Source organism: Salmo salar, chromosome ssa14 (assembly GCF_905237065.1).
Source record: "Salmo salar chromosome ssa14, Ssal_v3.1, whole genome shotgun sequence".
NCBI classification, from domain to species: domain Eukaryota; kingdom Metazoa; phylum Chordata; class Actinopteri; order Salmoniformes; family Salmonidae; genus Salmo; species Salmo salar.
Window position 1 is genome coordinate 58682749 of NC_059455.1, and position 24309 is coordinate 58707057.

General features: G+C 44.1%; 1 protein-coding gene across 1 annotated transcript in view; it reads right to left on the reverse strand.

Annotated features, from left to right (window-relative positions):
• Positions 1-308: 308 nt before the first annotated feature.
• LOC106570077 (sodium bicarbonate cotransporter 3) overlaps positions 309-24309 on the reverse strand; it is a 50441-nt gene continuing 26440 nt past the window's right edge. The window contains 20 exon segments of the mRNA XM_014142041.2: positions 309-2927; positions 3728-3838; positions 4576-4682; positions 4859-4996; positions 5216-5389; positions 5642-5710; positions 6125-6250; positions 6595-6720; positions 6978-7139; positions 8000-8113; positions 8410-8571; positions 8668-8773; positions 9048-9293; positions 9991-10124; positions 10831-11005; positions 15433-15545; positions 16021-16167; positions 16408-16495; positions 16746-16903; positions 18498-18616. Of these exon segments, the coding sequence (XP_013997516.2) occupies positions 2843-2927; positions 3728-3838; positions 4576-4682; positions 4859-4996; positions 5216-5389; positions 5642-5710; positions 6125-6250; positions 6595-6720; positions 6978-7139; positions 8000-8113; positions 8410-8571; positions 8668-8773; positions 9048-9293; positions 9991-10124; positions 10831-11005; positions 15433-15545; positions 16021-16167; positions 16408-16495; positions 16746-16903; positions 18498-18616 (2660 nt within the window). The 3' untranslated portion in view covers positions 309-2842.

Here is a 24309-nt window from a genome sequence, read left to right on the forward strand (position 1 = left end):
ATGCTTAACTGTTATCAAGGTTTTTTATCGTGTAAAACGTCAGGGGGAATTATTTCATTTGAATGTCATGCTTGTTGTATTATTTAAATGTCGAACATGAATTGCATCATTCAAGTCAAGGGTGTGTCCTGGAGTTGATGGGTTTATTTGATCCCTTCGCCACTCTTGAAGTCACCCTGCGAGTTTCGTCAGCAACACGTGACAAATGAGAGCCCTCCGAGAGAGTTGGTAGGGGTATGGGATTCACCGTAGGTATTGTACTGATGGTGTGCTTTGCGCTTGGCTTAAATATGCAAAGAGGAACAATAGACATTTCATTTACTTTTAATTGCTTTCCATCAACACTTACAAAAAATAGTTTCCACCCTACATGTTCTTATCGCATTCAACAACATATTACAGGAGAATGTTCTGTGCTTGACTGACAGCAGTTGTGAGGTCAGTGTAATACATGGTCCTAAACAATACCCTGTTTCTATGGTACAGATCAGAGCCATATATTATTTATGGTAAAGATCATATAATACAGATGGAATCCATTGCACTGCAATACCATTTGTGTTCTACAATGAATTGTACCTACTGCATACATATAGTATTACAAATACCAAAACAACATTTGTAATGACTTAAAATAGCCAACATTTTACCAGAATTGTGTTCAAACAAAAATTGCAACAATGCACATTTACATTTTTGTTAAAAGAAATGTGTTTGGCGAAATGCATTCGATTTCTGTAATTTTCATTAGTGATATTGAAGTTACAATAATTCTGTGCACATTCACTGATATTGCATGTAAAAAAATGACAGTGCATACCATTCGTGAACAAACACTACATCTGTGACATACAAACACATACAGTACATTATTGACAAAAATGAGTATGATGAAGTACTAATGAGTACATATTTGTCATGTAATACATCAGGTTAGTTGTCGGGTTGGGTTGAGGACATTCAGAGCACTACCGCATTCATATTTCACTTCAGTTTCAACAGATATGAACAGCCTGTCGATATGCCGTCCTAGCTTGCTCGTCTCTCTTACGCATTTTGGGCCGTGTGTGTGTGTGTGTGTGTGTACTACCTGAACATTAACACTATGCCTACAGTATGAATAAAAGACAAACAAAGAGCATTCACAAGGCACGTAAGCTATTGTCTGTATAATCAGCTACACACTAATAGTCAATAGAGGAGACACACAACGTGGATGGGGTTCGACAAACTCCCCCTAGACAGCTCAATAGAAACATCACTCCAGACATTGTATTGTACTGAAAACTCGTCTATTATTGCTAAAACAGGAGCATGTGTGCTAAGCAAATGAGAAATATATAATTGCATTTTACAGATCATTTTTTGAAATGACATCTGCAATATTGAACTTACTGATACGGTGTACATTGTGACTCACAAGTATCAAAACTTGTACAGCATAAATTGTACAATATTGTGAGAATACAATTTGACTGCACCGAATAATGTTGTTCATTGCTTTTAGAAGAAATCTGACGGCACATGACTTTTTTGTTCACTTTCCTATTTATCAAAAAATAATTGTCCCAAGAATAATAAATCCAACAATACACAAATAGGTTATAATATTGAAATACTGTACGAATAGTGACAGACAAGTGATGAGTGTAAAGAACTTCCCACAATCAGAAATCATGTTGATTCCAAAGTTGTAACTTTTTCTAGACATTTGAGCAACAGTTCTGTGGATCTTCAGATTCAATGGTTTTTAACTCAATTCAGGCCTGTGCACTAATTCCTACAGGCAAACAAATCTAAAGTGCTTATTGTAGTATTCATCCCATCACTTTCTTAACCTTAAATTAGTATTTCAGAAAATGTTCCATTAAAACATACAACAGAAAGCACACAATTCCACTAAAACAGCATAACAATGACATATACTTACAAAAAAAATATTCTCAGTTGAACAACTTGATCTGAGCAGCAATACCAATACTGAGAATGTAACTTGCAGAGTATACAGTACAGATACAGTACAGATACAGTACAGGGGCAGTGAAAAGATGTTGCCACTCCAACCTTTGTCAATGTTTCACAAGCAAGAAAGATTATGGGCTATAGGCGTCTGAATGTCTACATTCTTCTTTTGGTTTGCAACAGTTTAGATTTAGATGACCAGTGTCTAGTCATGATGTAACCAGTTTGCACTGATGAAATCACAGCAATAACAACTTGAATCATCATGGCTTGACTGACATCTGTTTTTGGAGCTGGTGTAGCTGGTTTGTGTTTAGTACATTGTGGAAAGGATATATATATATATATATTTTTTTTTTTTCGACAGACCAGAATAGCTCACACATGACGTGTGCCAAAAAAAACAGGATGCAAATGTGTTTCTCTTAATTGGTAATAAAATATAACTTAAAATGTACATGAGAAAATATACCTTATATAATACAATTAAGTAAATTTACGCATACACAACAATTAAAGAAGATTCCGCATATGTGTGATGGTGGTGGCCCCATCCTTTGGCATCTGTGGCAGTGGGTGGGAAATGATTGGTTGACATGGGGTTTCGGTAGGCAGTGTGAGTCTGGTTCATTCATGTCCCGGCAATGTGCTCGCCACTACAGGGCAGTCAGTCCTCTGTGCACTGGGGGGGCCTCAAGACCCCCATAGCTACACTGGACCACTGGAGGTCACTGGAGCTCAACTGTTGACCCAGCAGACCCACAAAAGGGGCTTATTTTCCAGAGACCAGTCTGATTGCTCTGCTCAAGTCCTAGCTTGCTCACTGTACCAGGGTGGCCCTCTGTGGTGTTAGGTGGGGGGTAGGACAAGGTCTCCTCCATCACAAGGCAGTCTCTAAGGCTGAACTCTCTCCTCCTGCCTCGGTAGTGTCCATGTTGACTCTAACACAGGCTACCTTCTCCTGGCTGCCAGAGACGAGGGAGGGAAACAGATGTGAAGAGAAGCATCAATGGGCTGGTTGTGCTGTGCTGGGCCAGGATATCAATGTGTCAAGGATGAGCAGGAAATGTGTTTCTGATGTAAGTGCAATGCTGTCTGTGAAAGTGTCAGACGGCGATGCTAAAATTAAACTCAAAGCTCATACCATGCTCTAAGAATACACGGTTGTTAACACCCTAGACTTAAAGATGGCGGGCTCACGTGTTAAAGTATGTTGTTCTTAACCATTATAATTGGGACGGAAGGATAAAATGTGGCAGCACCCAGTTAGATCCTCAGGACATGTTAGAACCTCAGGGCAAAGCCTCTTCAACGCTTTGCTTTTATATATTGTAGGCAAATATATCTGTAGGCAAATACAATATTCAGGAAAATAGAATGTGTTCTTGTTTTATGGAAAAATCCACACACAATTCAGATCTCACAACATACATGCAACTGAAAATTATGCAAGTTATGGCACAGCAAAAGCAAGATCTTAATACTCTCATTACATACAAATGGGTAGATTGTCCTTATCATACCTATTCATTCATGGGATAGTCACAGAATTAAGTAGATTATTTAGTTATATTAGATTCGTTACTGTACATTAGAATAGTCACAGAATATAATAGAATTATATGATCTACAAGGGGTAAGTTATCAATGTGATCTTGTCTTGATGAGATTTCAGTAGACCTGAGGTGTGTCTGGAAAAAGGCTCCTCCATTTTCAGGACAAAGAGGGGTGACAGCTAAAGGCGAGTCGTCGTCGGCATAGCTACCTTTGGCTACGCTTCATAGACGGGCCGAAGTCGGCGCTCAACGCCACTGCTTTGCATGCCCCGCTTTTGGCCATTTCCTCAGAGATATTAACATTGCTGAGGTCACATGAGCTACATGCAGCGAGGAACAAGACAGAACAAGGGAGGGGAGACAGACATGCATGCATATGGATAAGGTAAACAAACAAAAAATTGAAGCACACAGGGCTACTTGGCACCAGTTCTCAGTCAAAGCGTTTCTCTGTCATTGTATCTTGCACTAAAAATATGTAACAATCGCTTTGGAGGCAATTGTGACTCTTGGATGGTTGTCTGGGGTGAGTTCTCTATGTAATCAATGTGTACATTAGTCATTAGTATTCACATGGTTTTAGAGCCTTTTTACCTTGCCATGATACTATAGAGCAGTATGTATCATCATAACAATCCCCCCCCAAAACACAATAAAAAGGCATCATCTACAGGTATAGTAAATAGCCAAGTTACGATTTTGGCCATGCGCTCACTGATGTTACTGTATATTACTGAGTAGGGTTAAAACTCAGCACGTGGGCTGGCTATATCGGACACCCACCCCTACTGCCTCTTCATCCATTGGGAGGGTATGAGCGGTTATTCTGTACGATCTGTTCAAGATAAACACGTTACAGAACTAACATCACCACTGTTACCTTTACGTTGCAATACCAAGAATGTAGAGATGGAGATTTTTGTTGTTGTTTTATACCATAATAAAATGATATCATCAAATCATACAAAGATAAAGCCAAAGAAAAGCGTGCCCTTCATTTATCTATCCAGTGTAATGTTTTGTATTGTACTCCTGTTGCATGGTGGGCGGCACTCACCTCCCTGAGAACGTTTTGACTGGGATCTTGAGCAGGTTCCCACCATCATAATGGACCTTCACAGAATTCACGCCCACCTGTTCTACGAGCAATAAAGCCTGGGCCTCCTGGGACCAAGGGGACAAGCGGAGAATTACAATCATGTGTACCCATGAGAGTGCAGTCAAATTGACATCGTCTGAGCGGCTTTGCCCGATCTAGTTTGATTTCTGTGGGGCCAAGTCATGTTAGCGTGCTAGACGGGGGAACTAATGGCTTTAAAGTGTGTTACACTGTGTGTTACCCGTTTCTCCCTCTCCTTCTTCTTCTTGTCATCCTCTTTCTTCTTCTTGCTCTCGGGCATCAAGTCGTCCAGATAGCTGAGCTCCCTCTTGGTAAAGAAAAAGTCGAGAAGCTTCCGAATGAAGACGAGGGCCAGCACCTTTAAGCAAAAGCAGGATATTTTAAGAGGGAGAGAGGAAGCAAACGAACTACACAGACCCATACACACGGTTTTAGATATTTTCATGTTTACAAACACCCTTGTTGGTAGACAAGATATCACATTTCTCCAGTTTGTAAATGTGGAGAGTGATATTAACCACGGAGAGATAGATTGATGGCAGTACTACTATAAAACATTTCTCTCTATGGGTATTACCATCATGGGGAAAACGACAGCGGCTGCGGAGGCCTTGATGACCCACAGCAGTATCAGGCAGGTGAGCTGCACCAGGGTGAACACATGGACCTTCCACAGGGGAACGTAACGCAGGTAGATCAGGTCGGGCTGGTGCTTGGCTGGCATACCAAACAACTTGATACGGTCAAAGAACTAAGAGAGAGGGAGAGGGAGAGAGAGAGAGAGATGTGAACATTGTACTGAGCACCATTCATCATCCACTTCACATTTTTGTCAGGAGACACATTTGAAATGAAAGAGTTCAAATGCAATGACATGTTTTCTTGATCAAAGGGAGTTTCATTACAAAAGAGTAAGCTCATCATTACAGACAAGGCATTGCTTTACTGTTAAAGATCCAAATCTATGATCATATCTTCAACTAATCATTGAATATAATCTCACCTGAATGCCTTTGAGTGAAGAGGCTCCCATGTAGAGGAAGACCCCGTACAGCACTGGCATAGGAATGAACTGGAGGTTGGGGGAGAAAAGTTGAACATACAGTATATAATGACAATAATAATAATTTCAAGCGCCTTTTAAAAAATCATCCATGTCACCATTTCAACTGTAAGGTGAACACATAACATTTACATTTTAGTCATTTAGCAGACGCTCATATCGAGAGCGACTTACAGTAGTTAATGCATACATTTCATTTCATGCATTTATTATAATTTCTTTTTTTTGTACTGGCCCCCGGTGGGAATCGAACCAACAACCCTAGCGTTGCACACACCATGCTCTACCAACTGAGCCACAGGGAAGCCTGTGAGTCAAACTGCTTATCATTCACATTGCATTAGGGGTCCAGCGCCCATTGTCTTATATTAATGATCCATCAGATTTTTTAGAACACTTTTCTAAAACCCAAAGAGCTGTCACCTTGAGTGCGGAGGTCATGAAGACAGAGCAGCCCATGAGGACAAAGATCATGAAGCCGGTGACCCTCTGCTCTCTGATGCCCAGGAACTTGGGCTGTTCTCCTGGCGCAGAGCAGCCCGACTCCACCTTTACATTTGATATTAGATGAATATCTGTTATATACTCAGAGAAACACATTACTTTTCAAACAAAAACCCAACCCACAACTAATCACTTACAACAGAGGTGTCAAACTTAATACCTCGAGGGCAGAATGTCTGCTGGTTCTTGTCATTTTCTTTTAATGTGTCCAGTTAAGCCCTAGACAACCAGGTGAGAGCAGTCCCTAACTAATTGATGGCCTTAACTGATCAATGAAGTACAAGGGAGGAGCAACAACAACAAAAAACGCAGACACTCTGCCCTCCAGGAATTGCGTTTTACACCGCTGACCTATAACGAATAAACAAAGACTGCAGCAGGCTGCCAACCTTGAGGCTGTTGACGTGGGAGATGGAGAGCACGGTGGCGGCTACGAACCAGGGCAGGCCCATGATGGAGCAAACCCCCAGCATTACCGCCACCACCAGCAGGTCCAGATGGTAGCCACAGCCTTTCTACATGATGGAGAAGAGGGGGGGAAGAAGAGGATAAAAAGTGATTATAATATACTATAGTTGGGAGCACCAAATGGTACACAGTGAATACGCTTCATGGAAACACTAGCTACATTCAACACAGTGAACGATCATATAATGGACAGAACTAGGAAACAGAACAGCATTGTAAGAAATGTGTCTGTTCCACCCACCTTGACAATGGAAATGGAGTCTGTAGACTACGGAAGTCTATGCCATAACCAGCGCTTGCTCACCTTGAGCTTGTGCTCCTTGCGGTTGATGATGACGGCGGTGATCTGCTGGTCCATGAAGATGAGGATGGTGCAGAGCAGAGCGGGCAGCGCCGCCACCAGCAGGGTCCACCAGGGGTTGGGGCCCAGCGGGGAGATCAGCCAGCCGCGATGCTTGGAGGTAGGCTGTAGACCAGAGCATAGAGTTAGCTTTTAAACCAATGCTAATAACTTGCAGTCAGGCTATAGTTTTCGAGTTAAGTTTATTTGTCATATGCACAGGAACACATGGTGTAAACAGTACAATGAAATGCTTGCAGGTCCCCCTCTCGACAATGCGACAACAATAAGAATAGAAAATAAGTAATAAAAATGTATATAAAGAATAGAAGCTCAATAGAAGCTATAAAAAAAAATAGAATACAAATTTAGCAGCGGTATAAATACAAGGAAGGCACATTGCAATATTTACACGTGTACCGGGGAAGGGAGATATGAAGTGTGTTGTGCATTATTCAACAGAAGTCCAATAACAGCAGTGGTGTGTGTGTGTGTGGCTTGAATGTGTGTGTGTGCCTGGGAGTGTGTGTGTGTATATATATGTGTTTGTATCTGCATATGTGTGGGCTTGTGTGAGTGAGTAACTCAGTGAGTGAGTGACTGAGTGAGTAACTGAGTGAGTGACTGAGTGAGTAACTGAGTGAGTAACTGAGTGAGTGACTTTAGCTATAATGCTAAGGCTAGTAGCTAGCTATCGCGTTACACCGGATAGCCTGCCGTGGTGCTTGGAGGTGGGTTGCAGCAGGGCAGAGAGTTAGCGTCAACGCTAAGGCTAAAAGAAAGCCATCCCATTGCCCTAGACAGATCTGAAAAGGTCAGTGTCCACATTAGCTTACTAGGATCACTACTGGCTCAAGTATCAGCCCAGGATAGATATCATTGCCGTCATCAGTATCACATGACATGTTGATATGATCAGTACGCCATATGGCAGTACGGCGTCTTTTGAACGCCTACGCAGAGATACAATATCAGAAGAGTCCTACCTCAAAGCGGTCGGGTACGTTGAGTTTAGGAGAGGGGATGCCCATCAGATAGTCCACCAGCACCATGATCATAATGGTCAGAAACACAGCAAAGTCACTGATGGTGGAGCGTACCTGCACAACCCATAATAATGACATTACATAAACATGGTAATGTGTAAACAACAAAACCATTATAATTCACTCAGTGGGAACACCCACACACAGTAGCTAACGGTAACAGCAAAGCGTGAGACATATTGTGTGGGAAGAATGTGATGACCTTGAAATTAACTGTGAATGTTGTTGCAGCACAATAAACTTTTAGAGGAACACACACACACACACACACACACACACACACACACCCACCCACCCACCCACCCACACACACACTAGCTGTACGCCCTGATTGCAAGTGAATAACACACCTTTGTAGGGAAGTATCGCTCGGTCTTGATCTCCTTGAGGAAGGAGGAGAGGAAGAAGGTGGTGAAGAAGAGGATGATGGACCAGAAGAGGACATCTGGGATGTAGGGGCCGTGGTGACCACAGGCAGGACCAGAAAACTCTCCATGGAGCAGGTTACACATCTGGCAAAGAGTGTAAAGGGTCAGAGAAATACACAGGCTCAACAGATGTTTTTGCAGTGTGTGTGTGTGTGTGTGTGTGTGTGTCCTCTGACTGACCGACACGTTGAGGCTGTTCCAGGAGATAGTGTCTGGTGTGTGTCCTGTCCGATTCCACGTCTGCAAGATCTCAGTGGAGGTGTTGGCTGGTGGAGAACACTGACACCTGAGTCAAGAGAAGAAATCTTACACACTCCATGCCTTACACTCCCCACACAACCACCATTTCCCCTTTTCCATCTTTGGGCGCGAGTCAGTGGTAATATCATCTAAAACACTGCAATCCAAATAGAAAAGGTACATTTCCTGAATAAAATGTGTGCTTGGTCAGCTATCAAAACGGTTTTTCTTTCTTCTTTTTTTTTAAGGCAGCAGAAAAATGGCAGTGCCCACTTCCCGTGGCTTCTGCCCTCCACCGAGGCTCTCTAACCCAGACTCACGAGTAGAGGGTGAGGTTGTCCAGCTCGTTGTGCATGTTGACGGGGTAGTGTTCCCCCAGGTGGAAGAGCTTCTCCAGGGCCTCGTAGATGAAGATGATGCAGATGAGCGCGGCGAAGGCCTCCTCTGTGAAGCGGGTGATGTAACAGACCAGGGAGCTAGCGTCTGTGGCCACCAGGACCAGGCAGAGGAAGGCCGTCCACAGGCCGATGCTGGTCCTCAGAGACAGGTAGGACAGGCCGTAGTCCCTGGGTAGGAGAGGAGAGGAGTTCCAGATTCAATAGTAGGGCTGTCAAATCATTAAACAATGTAATCGAGTTGACTCGCAGGATTCTCTGCGATTAATCGCAAATTATGAATTTGCTCAAAGTGAGCTGTAATTTAAGATTTTTCATACAAAAAAACATAAGAATATTGATGTCTTGATTTTATCTAAAGCAACGGTTAGAAAAATTTGGTGAATTAAGAAAGCACACTTTATTTAACCTCAATATAAACTTTACAAAGCATTGTACTGTAGATTTTAGCTGTATATATCATGTATTTTGGATGTTTTCAGTGTATTTTCACATTAATATCTTATTAGGTACTGCAAGCAGTGAGCTCAAAGCATAGAGGTTATGACAGTTGTAGGGGAGGCGCCATCACTCGGACCATGCCTTATGAAATGATTGAGGATTTATCAATGAATGACCTTGAGCCTGTCCCAACTTCTTTCATAACTAGTTATGGCCCTGAGTTTTTCCTGACCATGTGACTTGACCAAGAAAAACTCCAGGCACTTGATTTACTGTGCATGTACACAGTACATAAAACTCAGGGAGTTACTGATCAGAAACAAATTAGAAATCCCCAAATGGCAGGCGAGCTTGTACTTGCAGATTGTTACCACCAGAGGGCCACAGTGCAAATGACAGTGAAACCAGGATATGTTTGCACACTCACTTGCAAAACTTGAAGAGGATCTTCTCGAAAACTAGGACAGGCCCCGTACTGCCCAGTATAGTGAGGGGCTGCCCCGCAAACAGAGAGAAGGCCACTCCTGTGAGGGATGCCCCAAACAGAGACTCTATGGCACTCTGTAGCAAAAGAAGAGAGGGAGGGGAAGGAGTGAGAAGGGGAGGAAGAGGAGGAGGTGGTAAATACATAAGAGGAAACCAGAGAGAGGGAGGTACTAAGGGGAATAAGGCAAAGCGGACAGAACACCCCACACAACATAGCACATCAGTTTAAAGCGACATTCCATCTCAGGCTGCCTAGCATCAGACCGTGTAGATAAACTGCTTTACTTCTTCCAGCCCGTCGGCCTGTCTGTTCTTATATCCCTCCGCCACTGGCCTTCTAATGAGTTTACTCAGACGCATCACACACCCCGGCACGCTGACGCTAGCTATGCCAACAGTCTCCCTCTGGAGTTACTGTAGGGTTTGTGTGTGTAACTCATTGTCAGGATCAAAGCATGGAGACAGTATGTTGAGTAGCTCGCAGTGAGGAAGAGGGACACTGTCTAAACACATGCGATTTGCTTATAGTGATATGATTCCTATATGCTTTTAGTGATATTTGTATATAGTAATAAGCAAATAGGGTAAGAACTTTAGTAAGACCTTTTGGTAAACGTATACATAATTAGTGCAAGGCTTACATTGACTTGTAGCAGGGTTAAACCAGTTTCACCAGGCAGCTGAGTGACTTGCATACATTATGGGATACAGCACAGATAGAAGACAGACTGCTGTAATCGGAGTGGCATTCGTTGACACTCATGGACAAGGACCCACTCACTATGTTTCCCTTGGTGGCCTCGCCCAGCAGTCCTCCGAAGGTGATGACCGGGGACATGCAGGCGCAGTAGAGGAACAGGATGGAAGCCAGACACTGCAGGTTAAACGAGTCCCGAATGTCGCTCCAGTAGAACGGGGCCTTCCGCTTTATATCCATCACGAGGCCTCCAAAGATCCTAGAGGAAGGGCAAAACCACAACGCTTTACAGCAGGCTAACTAAAGTAGCAGGATTATACTAGTGTGGTGAAGTAACCCAGAGGAATCCCAGATTACATCCGTAGACATCTGGATTAGGTTTTTTGGACCATACAAGCCACTGGGCACACACCTGTTGAGTCAACGTTTTCCACGTCATTTCAATGAAATGACATTGAACCAACGTGGAATAGATGTTATTGATGTCTGTGCCCAGTGGGAACACATTATTGGACTCCGAGATAACTCTTTTTGGATCTATAGGGCTCCCAGAGATTTGTTAGGACCCACAGATAACTTTACAGAACATCAGTGTTGCACGGTGCACCAAAACCTAGGTACTTTCTGATACTGTAAAATGAGAAACAGTTCAGTACTAGAGCTTGTTACTTTCGGTTCTTCTACCAAATGTGTCTCACGTCGTACACTGACTGAGATGATCAAGCCTGTCTAGTAATATGTCGACTGGGCCAGCAGCCTAACTTTCCAGCACGTTTGGCGTTCCAGTTCGACAATGATACTGACCAAAAATATAAACTCAACATGCCACAATTTCTAAGATATTACTGAGTTACAGTTCAATATAGGAAATCAGTCAATTGAAATAATTTCATTAGGGCCTAATCTATGGATTTCACATGACTGGGAATACAGATATGCATCTGTTTGTCACAGACACCTTAAAAGAAAATGGGCCTCAGGATCTCGTTACGGTATATCTGTGCATTCAAATTACCATCAATAAAATGCAATTGTGTTTGTTGACCATAGCCTATGTCTGCCATGGAACATTTCTGGGATCTTTTGTTTCAGCTCAGTACACTGAACAAAAATATAAACGCAACATGTAAAGTGTTGGTCCCATGTTTCATGAGCTGAAATAAATGATAGAAGACATTTTCCATACGTTGAAAAAGCTTGTATCTCTCAAATTGTGAGAAATTCTCCTTTTCCAAGATAAATATATCAAATCAAAATGTATTGGTCACATAGACAGATGATATTGAGGGTGTAGCGAAATGCTTGTGTTCCTAGCTCCATCAGTGCAGTAGTATCTAACAATTCACAACAATACACACAAATCTAAAAGTAAAAGAATGGAATTAAGAAATATATAAATATTAGATTGAGCAATGTCGGAGTGGCATTGACTAAAATACAGTAGAATAGAATACAGTATATACATATGAGATGAGTAAAGCAGTATGTAAACATTATGTAAACATTATTAAAGTGACTAGTGTTCCATTATTAAAGTGGCCAGTGATTCCATGTCTATGTATATAGGGCAGCAGCCTCCAAGGTGCAGGGTTACGTAACCAGGTGGAAGCTGGCTAATGATGGCTATTTAACAAGGTCTGATGGCCTTGAGATAGAAGCTGTTTTTCAGTTTCTTGGTCCCAGCTTTGATGCACCTGTACTGACCTCGCCTTCTGGATGATAGCGGGGTGAACAGGCAGTGGCTCGGGTGGTTGTTGTCCTTGATGATCTTTTTGGCCTTCCTGTGTCATTGGGTGGTGTAGGTGTCCTGGAGGGCAGGTAGTTTGCCCCTGGTGATGTGTTGAGCAGACCGCACCAACCTTTGGAGAGCCCTGTGGTTGCGGGCGGTGCAGTTGTCGTACCAGGCGGTGATACAGCCTGACAGGATGCTCTCAATTGTACATCTGTAAAAGTTTGTGCCAAATTTCTTCAGCCTCCTGAGGTTGAAGAGGCGCTGTTGCCACTGTCTGTGTTGCTGGACCATTTCAGATCGTCATGTGCGCTGAGGAGCTTTCCACCACCTCCACTGCGGTCCCTCTGCTGTTTCCTGAAGTCCACGATCAGCTCCTTTCTTTTGTTGACAATGCGTGAGATGTTATTTTCCTGTCACCACTCTCCCAGGGCCCTCACCTCTTCCCTGTAGGCTGTTTCGTCATTGTTGGTAATCAGACCTACTACTACTGTCATCTGCAAACTTGATGATTGAGTTGGAGGCGTGTGTGGCCACGCAGTCATGGGTGAACAGGGAGTACAGGAGGGGGCTGAGCACGCACCCTTCTGGGGCCCCTGTGTGTAGGATCAGCAAAGTGGAGGTGGTGTTTCCTACCTTCACCACCTGGGGGCGGCCCGTCACGAAGAACAGGACCCAGTTGCACAGGGCGGGGTTCAGACCCAGGGCCCCGAGCTTAACGATGAGCTTGGATGGTACTATGGTGTTGAATGCTGAGCTATAGTCAATGAACAGCATTCTTACATAGGTATTCCTCTTGTCCAGATGGGATAGGACAGTGTGCAGTGCGATGGCGATTGCATCGTCTGTGGATCTATTGGGGAAGTAAGCAAATCCATCCACCTGACAGGTATGGCATATCAAGAAGCTCATTAAACAGCATGATCATTACACAGGTGCACCTTGTGCTGGGGACAATAAAAGGCCACTCTAAAATGTGCAGTTTAGTCACACAACACAATGCCACAGATGTCTCAACCGCAGACCACGTGTATGGCGTCGTGTGGGCGCGTGGTTTGCTGATGTCAACGTTGTGAACAGAGTGCCTCATGGTGGCAGTGGGTTTAATATCTTTGAAACTGTTGCATGTTGCTTTTATATTTTTGTTCAGTATAATTTGACCCAATATTATGACCATGGATGAGTAAATTTACCCTGATATGCATCAAAGTACATTTTAAAACAGTTAGTAGATTATATTGTAACATTTTTATATGCTCATGTATGGTTTTGCAGAAGGATTTTAGGCTGAAGTCCACACATCAGCTACAGCCTATGTCACGACTTCCGCCGAAGTCGGTCCCTCTCCTTGTTCGGGCGGCGTTCGGCGGTCGACGTCACCGGCTTTCTAGCCACCGCCGATCCACTTTTCATTTTCCATTTGTTTTGTCTATGTCTTACACACCTGGTTTCACTCACCCAATTACCTGTTTATTATTTAACCCTCTGGTCCCCATGTTTGGTTGTGAGTGATTGTTTGTTGTATTGTGGTCCGTATTTGTGGGCTTGGTAATTCTCTTGTATTTTGATGACTGAGTAAAGTTACTTTTATTTCCTCGTCTCTGCTGTCCTGCGCCTGACTCCTCTGCACCAGCTATACATAGATCCTTACAGCCTACCATTACATCTGTGCTAGAATTACAACTTCCTTCACACAAAGTACGACAAAAACTCAAAAGATGCCCAAAGGTTATTCTGTGAATTTGGCTAATACACTTTCCTTTGCCTTGGTATCGAGTATTGATATTGAGTATTATGATACTAAACCTGGTATCGAAGTCAGAAATTCTGGTATCGTGACAACACTACCATCAATAGGGTCTGCCAGAAAAAAAATTGGAGCCCTCAAATGTGGTACACATTTTTGGACACTTTCTACAAGAATGAATTGACATTTTAGAGATCTTTGTTTAATGGTCATTTCCTAACTGTGATGCTTAGAGCTAGGTTCCTTGCTGAGGGGAACCCTGTTAGTTTCCCACCAGGGCTGGACACGCTCCTGCTCTCTGACCCAGATACCACTCAACCCATTCACACCCAGGTTTCCACCTCACACACACAAACACACTCAACCCACCACTCTCAGGTCTAAGTCACCACCCCTTTGTGTGTTCAGGGACTGCATAACACCCTGTAAAGACTATCCCTTATCCCTACTTTAGTCTCTCTCTCTCTCTAATGCTCTTTATCCCTCCTTCCCCCCCCTCTACCTCTCTCTCAGTCGTTCTCTGCCGGCATGCTGCTTTTTATAGCAGCACGCCGAGAGTGGATCTGCGGAGGGGTAAATAATGCAGTGCCCAGTCTGCGAGGTGTGTGTGTCCTGGGGGAGTGAGGTCACAAATAATCACACTCTACCAGCAGGGCAGCCACGCGATCTCAGAGACTTTCACCCGGAGAACCTGACAATTTACTTATGTCAGCATCGTAATTGTAACGTGGGCAGTGCATTGGTAATGTCACAGTATGTGGGCATTGTATGTTATTCATTTTTGCCTTCATAAACAGTTTCAATACTGGATTACCTTATACACGTTTAATGGATTTCATCAAGAATAAAAAGCATTTTATTTCTATGACATCAAAACAGTTAAAAGAAAAAGTTTTACTGCCTATTGCCTATGTCATAACATAGTATTTAAAAAAAAGCCGTAGGCAGTGTCTCAAATGATACCCTATTCCACATGTATGGTAGTCCACTACTGTTGATCACAACTCTATGTAAGAAATAGGGTATCATTTGAGATTTACCCTTATCAACTCTTCTCTATGGGGCAGTTTCCCCAGACACAGATTAAGTCTAGTCCTGGAATAAAAAGCAAGCTCAGTGGGGAATCTCCATTGAAAAGGCTTTTAGGTCCAGAATTAAGATGAATCTGTGTCCTGGAAACCTCCCCTATAAATTCATATGCATAGCTCACCGTCCGGTTCTCTGCAGCTCGGGCCCAGCTCCGTGGCCTTCATCCTCCTCCTTCAACATCTCCCCAGAGGGTGAGGGCGACCCGTTGGGCTGGGAGGGAATCTTCCTCTTCAACTACAAGTGAGAGAGACATTATAGGTTTGGCTCAGATGGTAGAGCATGGAGTTGGCCACGCCAGGTTCATGGGTTTGATTCCCGCTGGGGCCATCCATAGGAAAATGCATGCACACATGACTAAGTTATTACAGGGCTGTTATATCCTCTACTGCCACCAGGAGGCACAGTCATAGACATCATGGAAACGTCATAGAAAACTACCACGCAAGCCGGTGTTCTTTAATCCTGGAGACCCACAGGTGGTACAGGGCAGACTATATTTCCAACACATCTGATTCATCTAATCATCAAGCCCTTGATTCATTGAATCAAGTGTGCTCATGCTAGGCTGAAACAAAACCCCTTGTGGGTCTCCAGGATCAAGATTGAAGAGCACTATGTGACCAATCATCTAAAATCAGGCTTGACTTCAGACATGTCGATTTTCTGTTTCTGTTTATAGGCAGAGCACATTGTCAACTTAGACCCTCACCTGCGATGGGACGTTCTTGGGGGGTTCGATTCGTATCGAGGGGTCCCATTCTCCTGGGGGCAGGACTGTCACCTGGTCCAGAAATTCATCTATCCCAGACAGCAGGTCCATCCGATCTTTGGCCTTGTACGCCACATCATGGAATATCTACAGTGAAATGCAGGAAAGAGTATAGCTTTACGTTTTGATCTTAAAATTGATCTAATCTGAACGCCACACCTAAAGATCCCCCCTGGCGGGAAAAAGTTACACAAATGAGTTGTTCTATTCTATGCATGTGGGGAGGGAGCTAATTCATGTTTATGACTGACTGTTACTAATCTTCATAAGACTATAAAAGGGTAATTGCACAAACAGCAGCACGTAAAACATCTCCCGTCCTCTCACCTCATCTGTCATCAGTGTGGCCATGGATCTGCCAATCTCATGGTACTGAGGGCCTTTACCGTGTGGACCCAGCAGCAGAAACAAAAACCTGTAGGGGACACAAACCATTTTCACACATTAGACTGAACGCAATGTAGATGGCCAGGTATAGGCAGATACAATGTATTTTATTCAAAACCCAACATAATTTAGTATATTTGGTGATAGGACTTATGACTCCAAATACTAATGGTTTAGGCTAATGGTAGGGGAGCAGGTGCAAGAATAAAACCTAGAACCAGCAGGTTAGACAGAGAAAGAGAAGTGAAAGAGTGGGTGTAGAGATGTAGTGTACCTACCTGGTGGGCACGGGCACCTCCGTGAGCCCTGTGATGAGGACGGCAGGGGACAGGCGTACGAAGGCGATGATGGGCCTCTCCAAGAAGTCCACCTCCCCTACCAGCACGTTGGACGCCTCGGCGCCCGGAGGAATCTTCTTCATGAAGTTCATGTCCACCTAAAGGAGCGGAACGGGACAGAGAGAGAGAGAGACTTTAGGATGTAACAACTATATAAGACAGTGTCTCCCAATCCTGGCCCTGTTTCTGTGACTCCTGTGAATCCTGGTCCATCAAAGGCTTGATGATGAGTTGATTAGTTGAATCAAGTGTGTTAGTGTTAAGGGGGAAAAAACTAAAAATGTGCATCCCTTTGGGTCTCCAGAACCAGGATTGGGAAATTTCTTACCGCGCCCGCCCGCTTCTGCTGACTTCTCGTCCGACTCCCACCCACTCCCGCCAGAACTGGTCCTAAATCTGGCCCCAGTCCCGCAATGTAGGTGTATGGGACACAGCTTGCTTTGCATCCCCAGTCCCAGCAGTTTAGATAACACATAGCATACAAAACAGAAAGACCAAGCGTTTTCGAAATAACCTTGCATAACTTTAAAAGAAGCAGGACGATTCGCAGGCAGACAAATGCATGCGTCATCAATGTTTATTTCCAGTCAATGTCGTAGCCTAAACTATAGCCTATCCTATTCAGGAAGTAATTTTCCATGGAAAGACAACTGCGCCGTGCTTCTCCGCCCATGCATATAGGCTACAGGCTATTTAACTGAGACCACACATAGGGGCATTTGCTCTCGCACGCCCAACAAAAACGAGGAGAGGTAGCCTAACTGAAATTGAAGCAGAATTAGCCTATAAGAGTTTGTGAACTGTGACACAAAAAGTTATTTTTTTATATACAATAGATAACACATACAACACAGAAAGACAACCGTTCAAAATAATCTGTGGGACTGTGACATGTTTTCATCCCAAAGTTGTCTGTCTGACCGACCGCAGCATGAAAACCGCCAACCGCGCTGCTACGATCTGTCGGGGACCTTAGGTCAGTGCAGCTCTATATTGGGAAACACTGGTATAACAAATCAAGCCCAGCAAAATATATATGTTATGTCATTATATCTACCTGGAGCCCAATTGGCACAACAGAGTAGGGAGAAACTTCAAATGAAAGGAAGGAATGACTGGGGATGGAGGGATCATGCTCAGTGGCAGATAGCAGCTATGGATGGACGCTAGGGTTGGAGGAAGCTACGTTGTTAGTGGCATAGAGGGAAGCTATAAGGGGCAGTACTGAGCAAAGGAGTCCCTTTCATCACAAGGTGGGTTGTTTGAACTATGTAACAGAGCTGGGAGACCTTGCCCACTGAGATGGGTAATATCCGCATCTCTCTCTCTTCCACACACACTCTCCCTCTTTTGATTCGACTACCCCAGTCAAGTATGAGATTGCTTCTTGGAAAACACATGAAAGCTGGTTGTAAGCTGACTCCTCACGGCCGCCAGCCTACTTATTTCATGGTTGAAAAGAGTCACAAAGGGATATAATGAGGGATAAGATCTCACTTAACCAAACCCAGTTATTGAATTAAAACAATGGACAGTTCACTTTGAGACTGGCTCTTGGTTCTAGCAGGCAGGGAGTGGGTGAAGTTTCTTATGCTCAGAGAGTAAGGGCTGTGATTGATGATGGTTGTCTTGGATGTCTGGATGAGAGTGGCTGATGATGAGGGGTTTTCTTTGCCCAGTTGCAGGGGTTACCTTGCTGAAGTCCACACTGCTGTTCTCTTTACTGACCCCAGCTCTGGAGGGCCTCCTCTCTCCGGTCTTGCTGCTGCTATCCAGGTTACTGGGGACAGAGTGCGTGGACATCAGTGGCCCTGCAACGACAGACAAGACAGACAGACAGACAGACAGACAGACAGGGGATAGCGGCAGAAGAGTGTTAGAAATTTCAGCTCTGGAGGACCCGAGGCAGTATATGCAGAGTTTGCAACGCATCAAAACACAATACAGGCTCTTCTATTGAAAATGTATTCAAAAATGATGTAGCTATACTCTGACAAATGGTTTGCAATTCTTTTTCAATAGGTTCTCTGTATAGGTTCTCCAGACTACAGATGTATATATAATAGTATTTGATACATAGTTTGACTTATACACTCTCAAAGACCTTAACAAATTGCTAACATAATTAAAATTCATTATGGCCTGCAGTGATAAGGGTTCAAGAAATTGTGCATCTGCCTCCCCACTTCAATGCACCCTATAGCCATGTGAGGTGAGCCGTACACAGGAAACGCCAGCACTTCAGCGAGGGAGACATGCATTGAGGAAATGACCACAGAAATGAATGAATTGTAACATAGCAACACTTCACTCCCTCTGTCTCAATCACCTAGAACGTAGATGAATGTTCAAATGAATATGAATGGGTGAATTTCCTTGTGGTCATCCTTGACCTGTGACCTGTTGTAACCTGGCCCTGCGGGCTACTAGGCAGCCCCGTTGGGATGAACAGAAGCGCCATCGCTCACATTCCTTACAAAGCCCCTGGGAGTGACAGGGATTAGTGAAGGTTGCATCCGCGGACACACTTCATTCAGGAAGATAAAGCCCGGAATGCGGGCTCCATGCTGGACCTCAGGCCACGGTCCATATGCAAACGAGTCCGAATAATCAAATCATATCATTCCAAAACCAGGGGTAAACTGAGGACAAAAACTACTGACTCTATGATAATTTGCCTTCATCTGCATACTAAGAGCTGACACTACATGTACTGTACAGTTGGCACTATGCATTGGGGCAGGTAGCGTTCTCCTGTCATCCGCCAAACCCAGATCCGTCCGCCAGACTGCCAGATAGTGAATCCACTGATCCAGACTCCAATGGCGGCGAGCTTTTTACCACTGCAGTCGACGCTTGGCATTGTGCATGATGATCTTAGGCTTGTGTGCGGCTGTTCGGCCATGGAAACCCTTTCATGACGCTCCTGACAAACAGTTATTGTGCTGACATTGGCTGAAATAGCCGAATCCACTAATTTGAAGCGGTGTCCACATACGTTTGTATACATACTGTATATACACTGAGTGTACAAAACATTAGGAACACCTTCCTAATATTGAGTTGCACCCCCTTTTGCCCTCAGAACAGCCTCAATTCGTTGGGGCATGGACTCAACAAGGTGTCGAAAGCATTCCACAGGGATGCTGGCCCATGTTGACTCCAATGCTTTGCAGAGTTGTGTCTAGTTGGCTGAATGTCCTTTGGGTGGTGGACCATGCTTGAAACACACGGGAAACTGTTGAACGTGAAAAACCCAGCAGCGTTGCAGTTCTTGACATGCTCAAACCGATGTGTCTGGCTCCTACTACCATACCCCGTTCAAAGGCACTTCAATATTTCGTCTTGCCCATTCACCCGCAGAATGGCGCACACACACAATCCATGTCTCAATTGTCTCAAGGCTTAAAAATCCTTCTTTAACCCGTCTCCTTCCCGTCATCTACACTGATTGAAGTGGATTTTCACCTGGATTCACCTGGTCAGTCTGTCATGGAAATATCAGTACACTGTTTTGTACACTCAGCAGCCAACATTGCAGAACCAATTTTAGTTTTGTAAACTATATAAAGTTTCTAATTTTAATTTAGAAAATAAAGACAAATGGCATGGGCAAAATGACTGGCATCCCGGAGCTACTACTTGGTTGCACAGCCTTTGGCCAGATAACTGCAGACAAATGTTCTTGCAGCCATCAATGAGCTTGCGGCTCCTTTCACGGGTCATTTGTCCTACTTTTTAGCAGCAAACTGCTCTAATTCTTCAATGTTTGAGGGGGTCCCCTCCACCAACTGCTGTTTACAGATCTCGCCATAAGTTTTAGATGTGATTAAGATCTGGCCTCTTCTCTCGCCACTCCATTACAGTCCATCGTCTCTCTTGAACCATCCCTGGGTGCTTTTGGATGCGTGTTTGGGGTCGTTGTCCTGCTGGAAGACCCACAACCTTCAATGGAGACCCAATTTTTGGACACCGGGTTGAACATTGCACTCCAAAACACCTGGTAAACAGCAGGTTCATTGTGCTTTGTGTACGTTCAAGGCCCCCAGTACCAGAGTCAGCGAAGCAACCCCACAGCATTATCAAACCTCCCCCATCTTTGATTGTAGGGAGGGTGTTCTATTCATTGTATGCTACTAAAAGCTCCAACAAATCATCTTTAACCACCTGTCTATGCAAGCATGGAATTCAAACTCAAATGAGCGATACTCAGAACAAGGTGAAGTAAGTACGTAGTATATCGTTTGTTGGCAAATGTTGTCATGTTGTCAAGCATGGGATTCAACGTTCACTCGAGCGATACTCACAGCGTGGTCAAGTACGTTATATTGTTTCTTGGCAAACGTTGTCTTTATAGACATTACGTAATGGAAGATTACAGAACCACACTAGTACTTATAATAAGACCACCAGCTGCCACCCTTAATTCATGTTTCTCTCCAAACCATATATATATATACACACACACACACACACAGGGGATAAAGACTATCCAGGTCTGGGAAGACAAAAAGTCATGGTGGATGACACTGGGACTGAGAGAGTTACGTGCCAACGTTACAACCCTCCCACCCCAAACCCCACTCTATGGCTTTATATTTAGCATGCTGTTTGCACACGTAGGAGTCTCGAGCTAGACTCTTAATGGAGACAACATCTCTGAGACATCTGTGTGTTTATACTCAGGAATTATGGAGGAGAGATGCCAAACAATGCTGCTCTGGAAAAAGACAAGATGTTTTTAAGTTGTTTAAGTCTGTCCTGACTGTATATTCACGATAGGACAGTCACCAGTGACGGTTACAGCTGGGAAGATACGCCATGATATGAGACCTGTTGCCATAGTGGCGAGTCTGGCGACTCAATTCTTACACTGACTGGATTTAAAAAAGGCCCTCAAGGGATGGAAAATAAGGGATGGAAAATAAGGGATGGAAAATAAGGGATGGAAATGTGCAGTCGATTAAACCCCTTCAGGTTTCATCTTAGGACTGAATGAAAAAAAGGTTTGCAATGAAAAAGTGGACAAAGAAATATCACAGAACCAGGGTTCAACCAAATCTTTTTTTTCTTACTGTTGGCCAAAAATCTACTGGCCTGAACAGAATTTCTACTGGCCCGGACATTGTGTAGTTAAAATGCATTGCCTAAGCAGGACCTACAGGTTGGCATGTTTCCTCTCTATATTCAGCTAGCATTAGGCTACATTTGGTTATTATGGAATGTATCAAAACGCTGTGTAATACAATCTAGCGATATAATTCTTTAGAATTGCATTCATTGGGAAAGGGGGATACCTAGTCAGTCATACAACTGAATGCATTCAACTGAAATGTGTCTTCTGCACCCCTGTGAATCAGAGAGGTGCAGGGGGGCTGCCATAATCAACCAATCCATGTCTTCGGCAACCAGTGGGTTAACTCAGGGGCAGAACAACAGATTTTTACCTCGTCAACTCAGGGATTCAATCCAGCAACCTTTCGGTTAGTGGCCCAACGCTCTAACCACTAGCCTACCTGCCGCTCTAACCACTAGGCTACCTGCCGCTCTAACCACTAGGCTACCTGCCGCTCTAACCACTAGGCTACCTGCCGCTCTAACCACTAGGCTACCTGCCGCTCTAACCACTAGGCTACCTGCCGCTCTAACCACTAGGCTACCTGCTGCATTCGCTTTGTTTCATTTTGAGAAGATTTTTTTACATCTGAAAATAGGACCCCTTTAAGACAACTGTGTTTCAAAAGAGAAGATATTGATCTGGCCACAGTAGGCTAGCCAAGACAAATGCTAGCTGTCTTTTTGTAGCTTTCAATGTGCAGACTATCAACAGTAGCCAGCATATTGCTAGCATGTTCACTATTGAAGGTTGACGTTTGTAAATCAATTTCCCTAAAGTAAATGGATTGGTGAGCGCTTCTTTTTACTCTGGACGGCTTGCGTGTGCCGTGTGACCGGATCAACTTATGTACTGCTCGAGAAGTTGTGAGTCGCGATCAGCGTGGTTGAATGAATGGCCAATCATATTTCTCAAATACAAACAGCATGACTTTTCCGCATGTAGTCTTCAATGGTTTTCAAGACTGCAACACGGCAGGTAATCTCAGCCATCCCCTTCGATGGCGCCGGAGGGGATGGCTGCCATTTTATGGGCTCTAAACCAACCATGCTATTTTGTTTGTTTTCTTATGACCAAAAAGAGCTTCTGGACATCAGAACAGAGATTACTCATCTTGAACTGGACGAAGATCAGGGTGCCTGGTAAGGAGCCGGCGACGAGTGGCTAATATGCCTTTGCCATCGGTACTATTGGTCAACGTACAAGCACGTATATCCTACCAACAGGACATTAAAAACAGGAATATCTTATGTTTCAACGAGTAGTGGCTGAACGACGACATGAATAGCATACGGCTGGTGGGTTATACACTGTATCGGCAGGATAGAATAGCAGCCTCTGGTAAGACAAGGGGTGGCGGTCTATGTAGATTTGTAAACAACAGCTGGTGCATGATATCTAAGGAAGTCTCAAGGTTTTGCTCGCCTGAGGTAGAGTATCTCATGATAAGCTGTAGACCACACTATTTACCAAGAGAGTTTTCAGCTATATTCTTCGTAGCTGTCTATTTACTACCACAGACCGATGCTGGCACTAAGTCCGCACTCAATGAGCTCTATACGGCCATAAGCAAACAGGAAAATGCTCATCCATAGGCAGCGCTCCTAGTGGCCAGGGACTTTAATGCAGGGAAACTTAAATCAGTTTTACGTAATTTCTACCAGCATTTTAAATGTGCAACCAGAGGGAAAAGAAACTCTAGACCACCTTTACTCCACACACAGAGACGTGTACAAAGCTCTCCCTCGCCATCCGTTTGGCACATCTGACCATAATTCTATCCTCCTGATTCCTGCTTACAAGTAAAATATAAAGCAGGAAGCACCAGTGACTCGGTCAATGAAAAAGTGGTCAGATGAAGCAGATGCTAAGCTACAGGATTGTTTTGCTAGCACAGACTAGAATATGTTCCGGGAATCTTCCGATGGCATTGAGGAGTACACCACATCAGTCACTGGCTTCATCAATATGTGCATCGATGACGTCGTCCCCACAGTGACTGTACGTACATACCCCAACCAGAAGCCATGGATTACAGGCAACATCCGCACTGAGCTAAAGGGTAGAGCGGCCGCATTCAAGAAGCGGGACTCTAACCCGGAATCTTATAAGAAATTCCGCTATGCCCGCTGACGAACCATCATACAGGCAAAGCATCAATACAGGACTAAGATCGAATCGTACTACACCGGCTCCAAAACTCGTCGGATGTGGCAGGACTTGCAAACTATTACAGACTACAGGAGGTCAGAGAACTGGCCGTGTGGTGCCAGGACAACAACCTCTCCCTCAGCGGGATCAAGACAAAGGAGATAATTGTGGACTACAGGAAAAGGAGGAGAACACGCCCCCATTCTCATCGACGGGGCTTTAGTGGAGCAGGTTGAG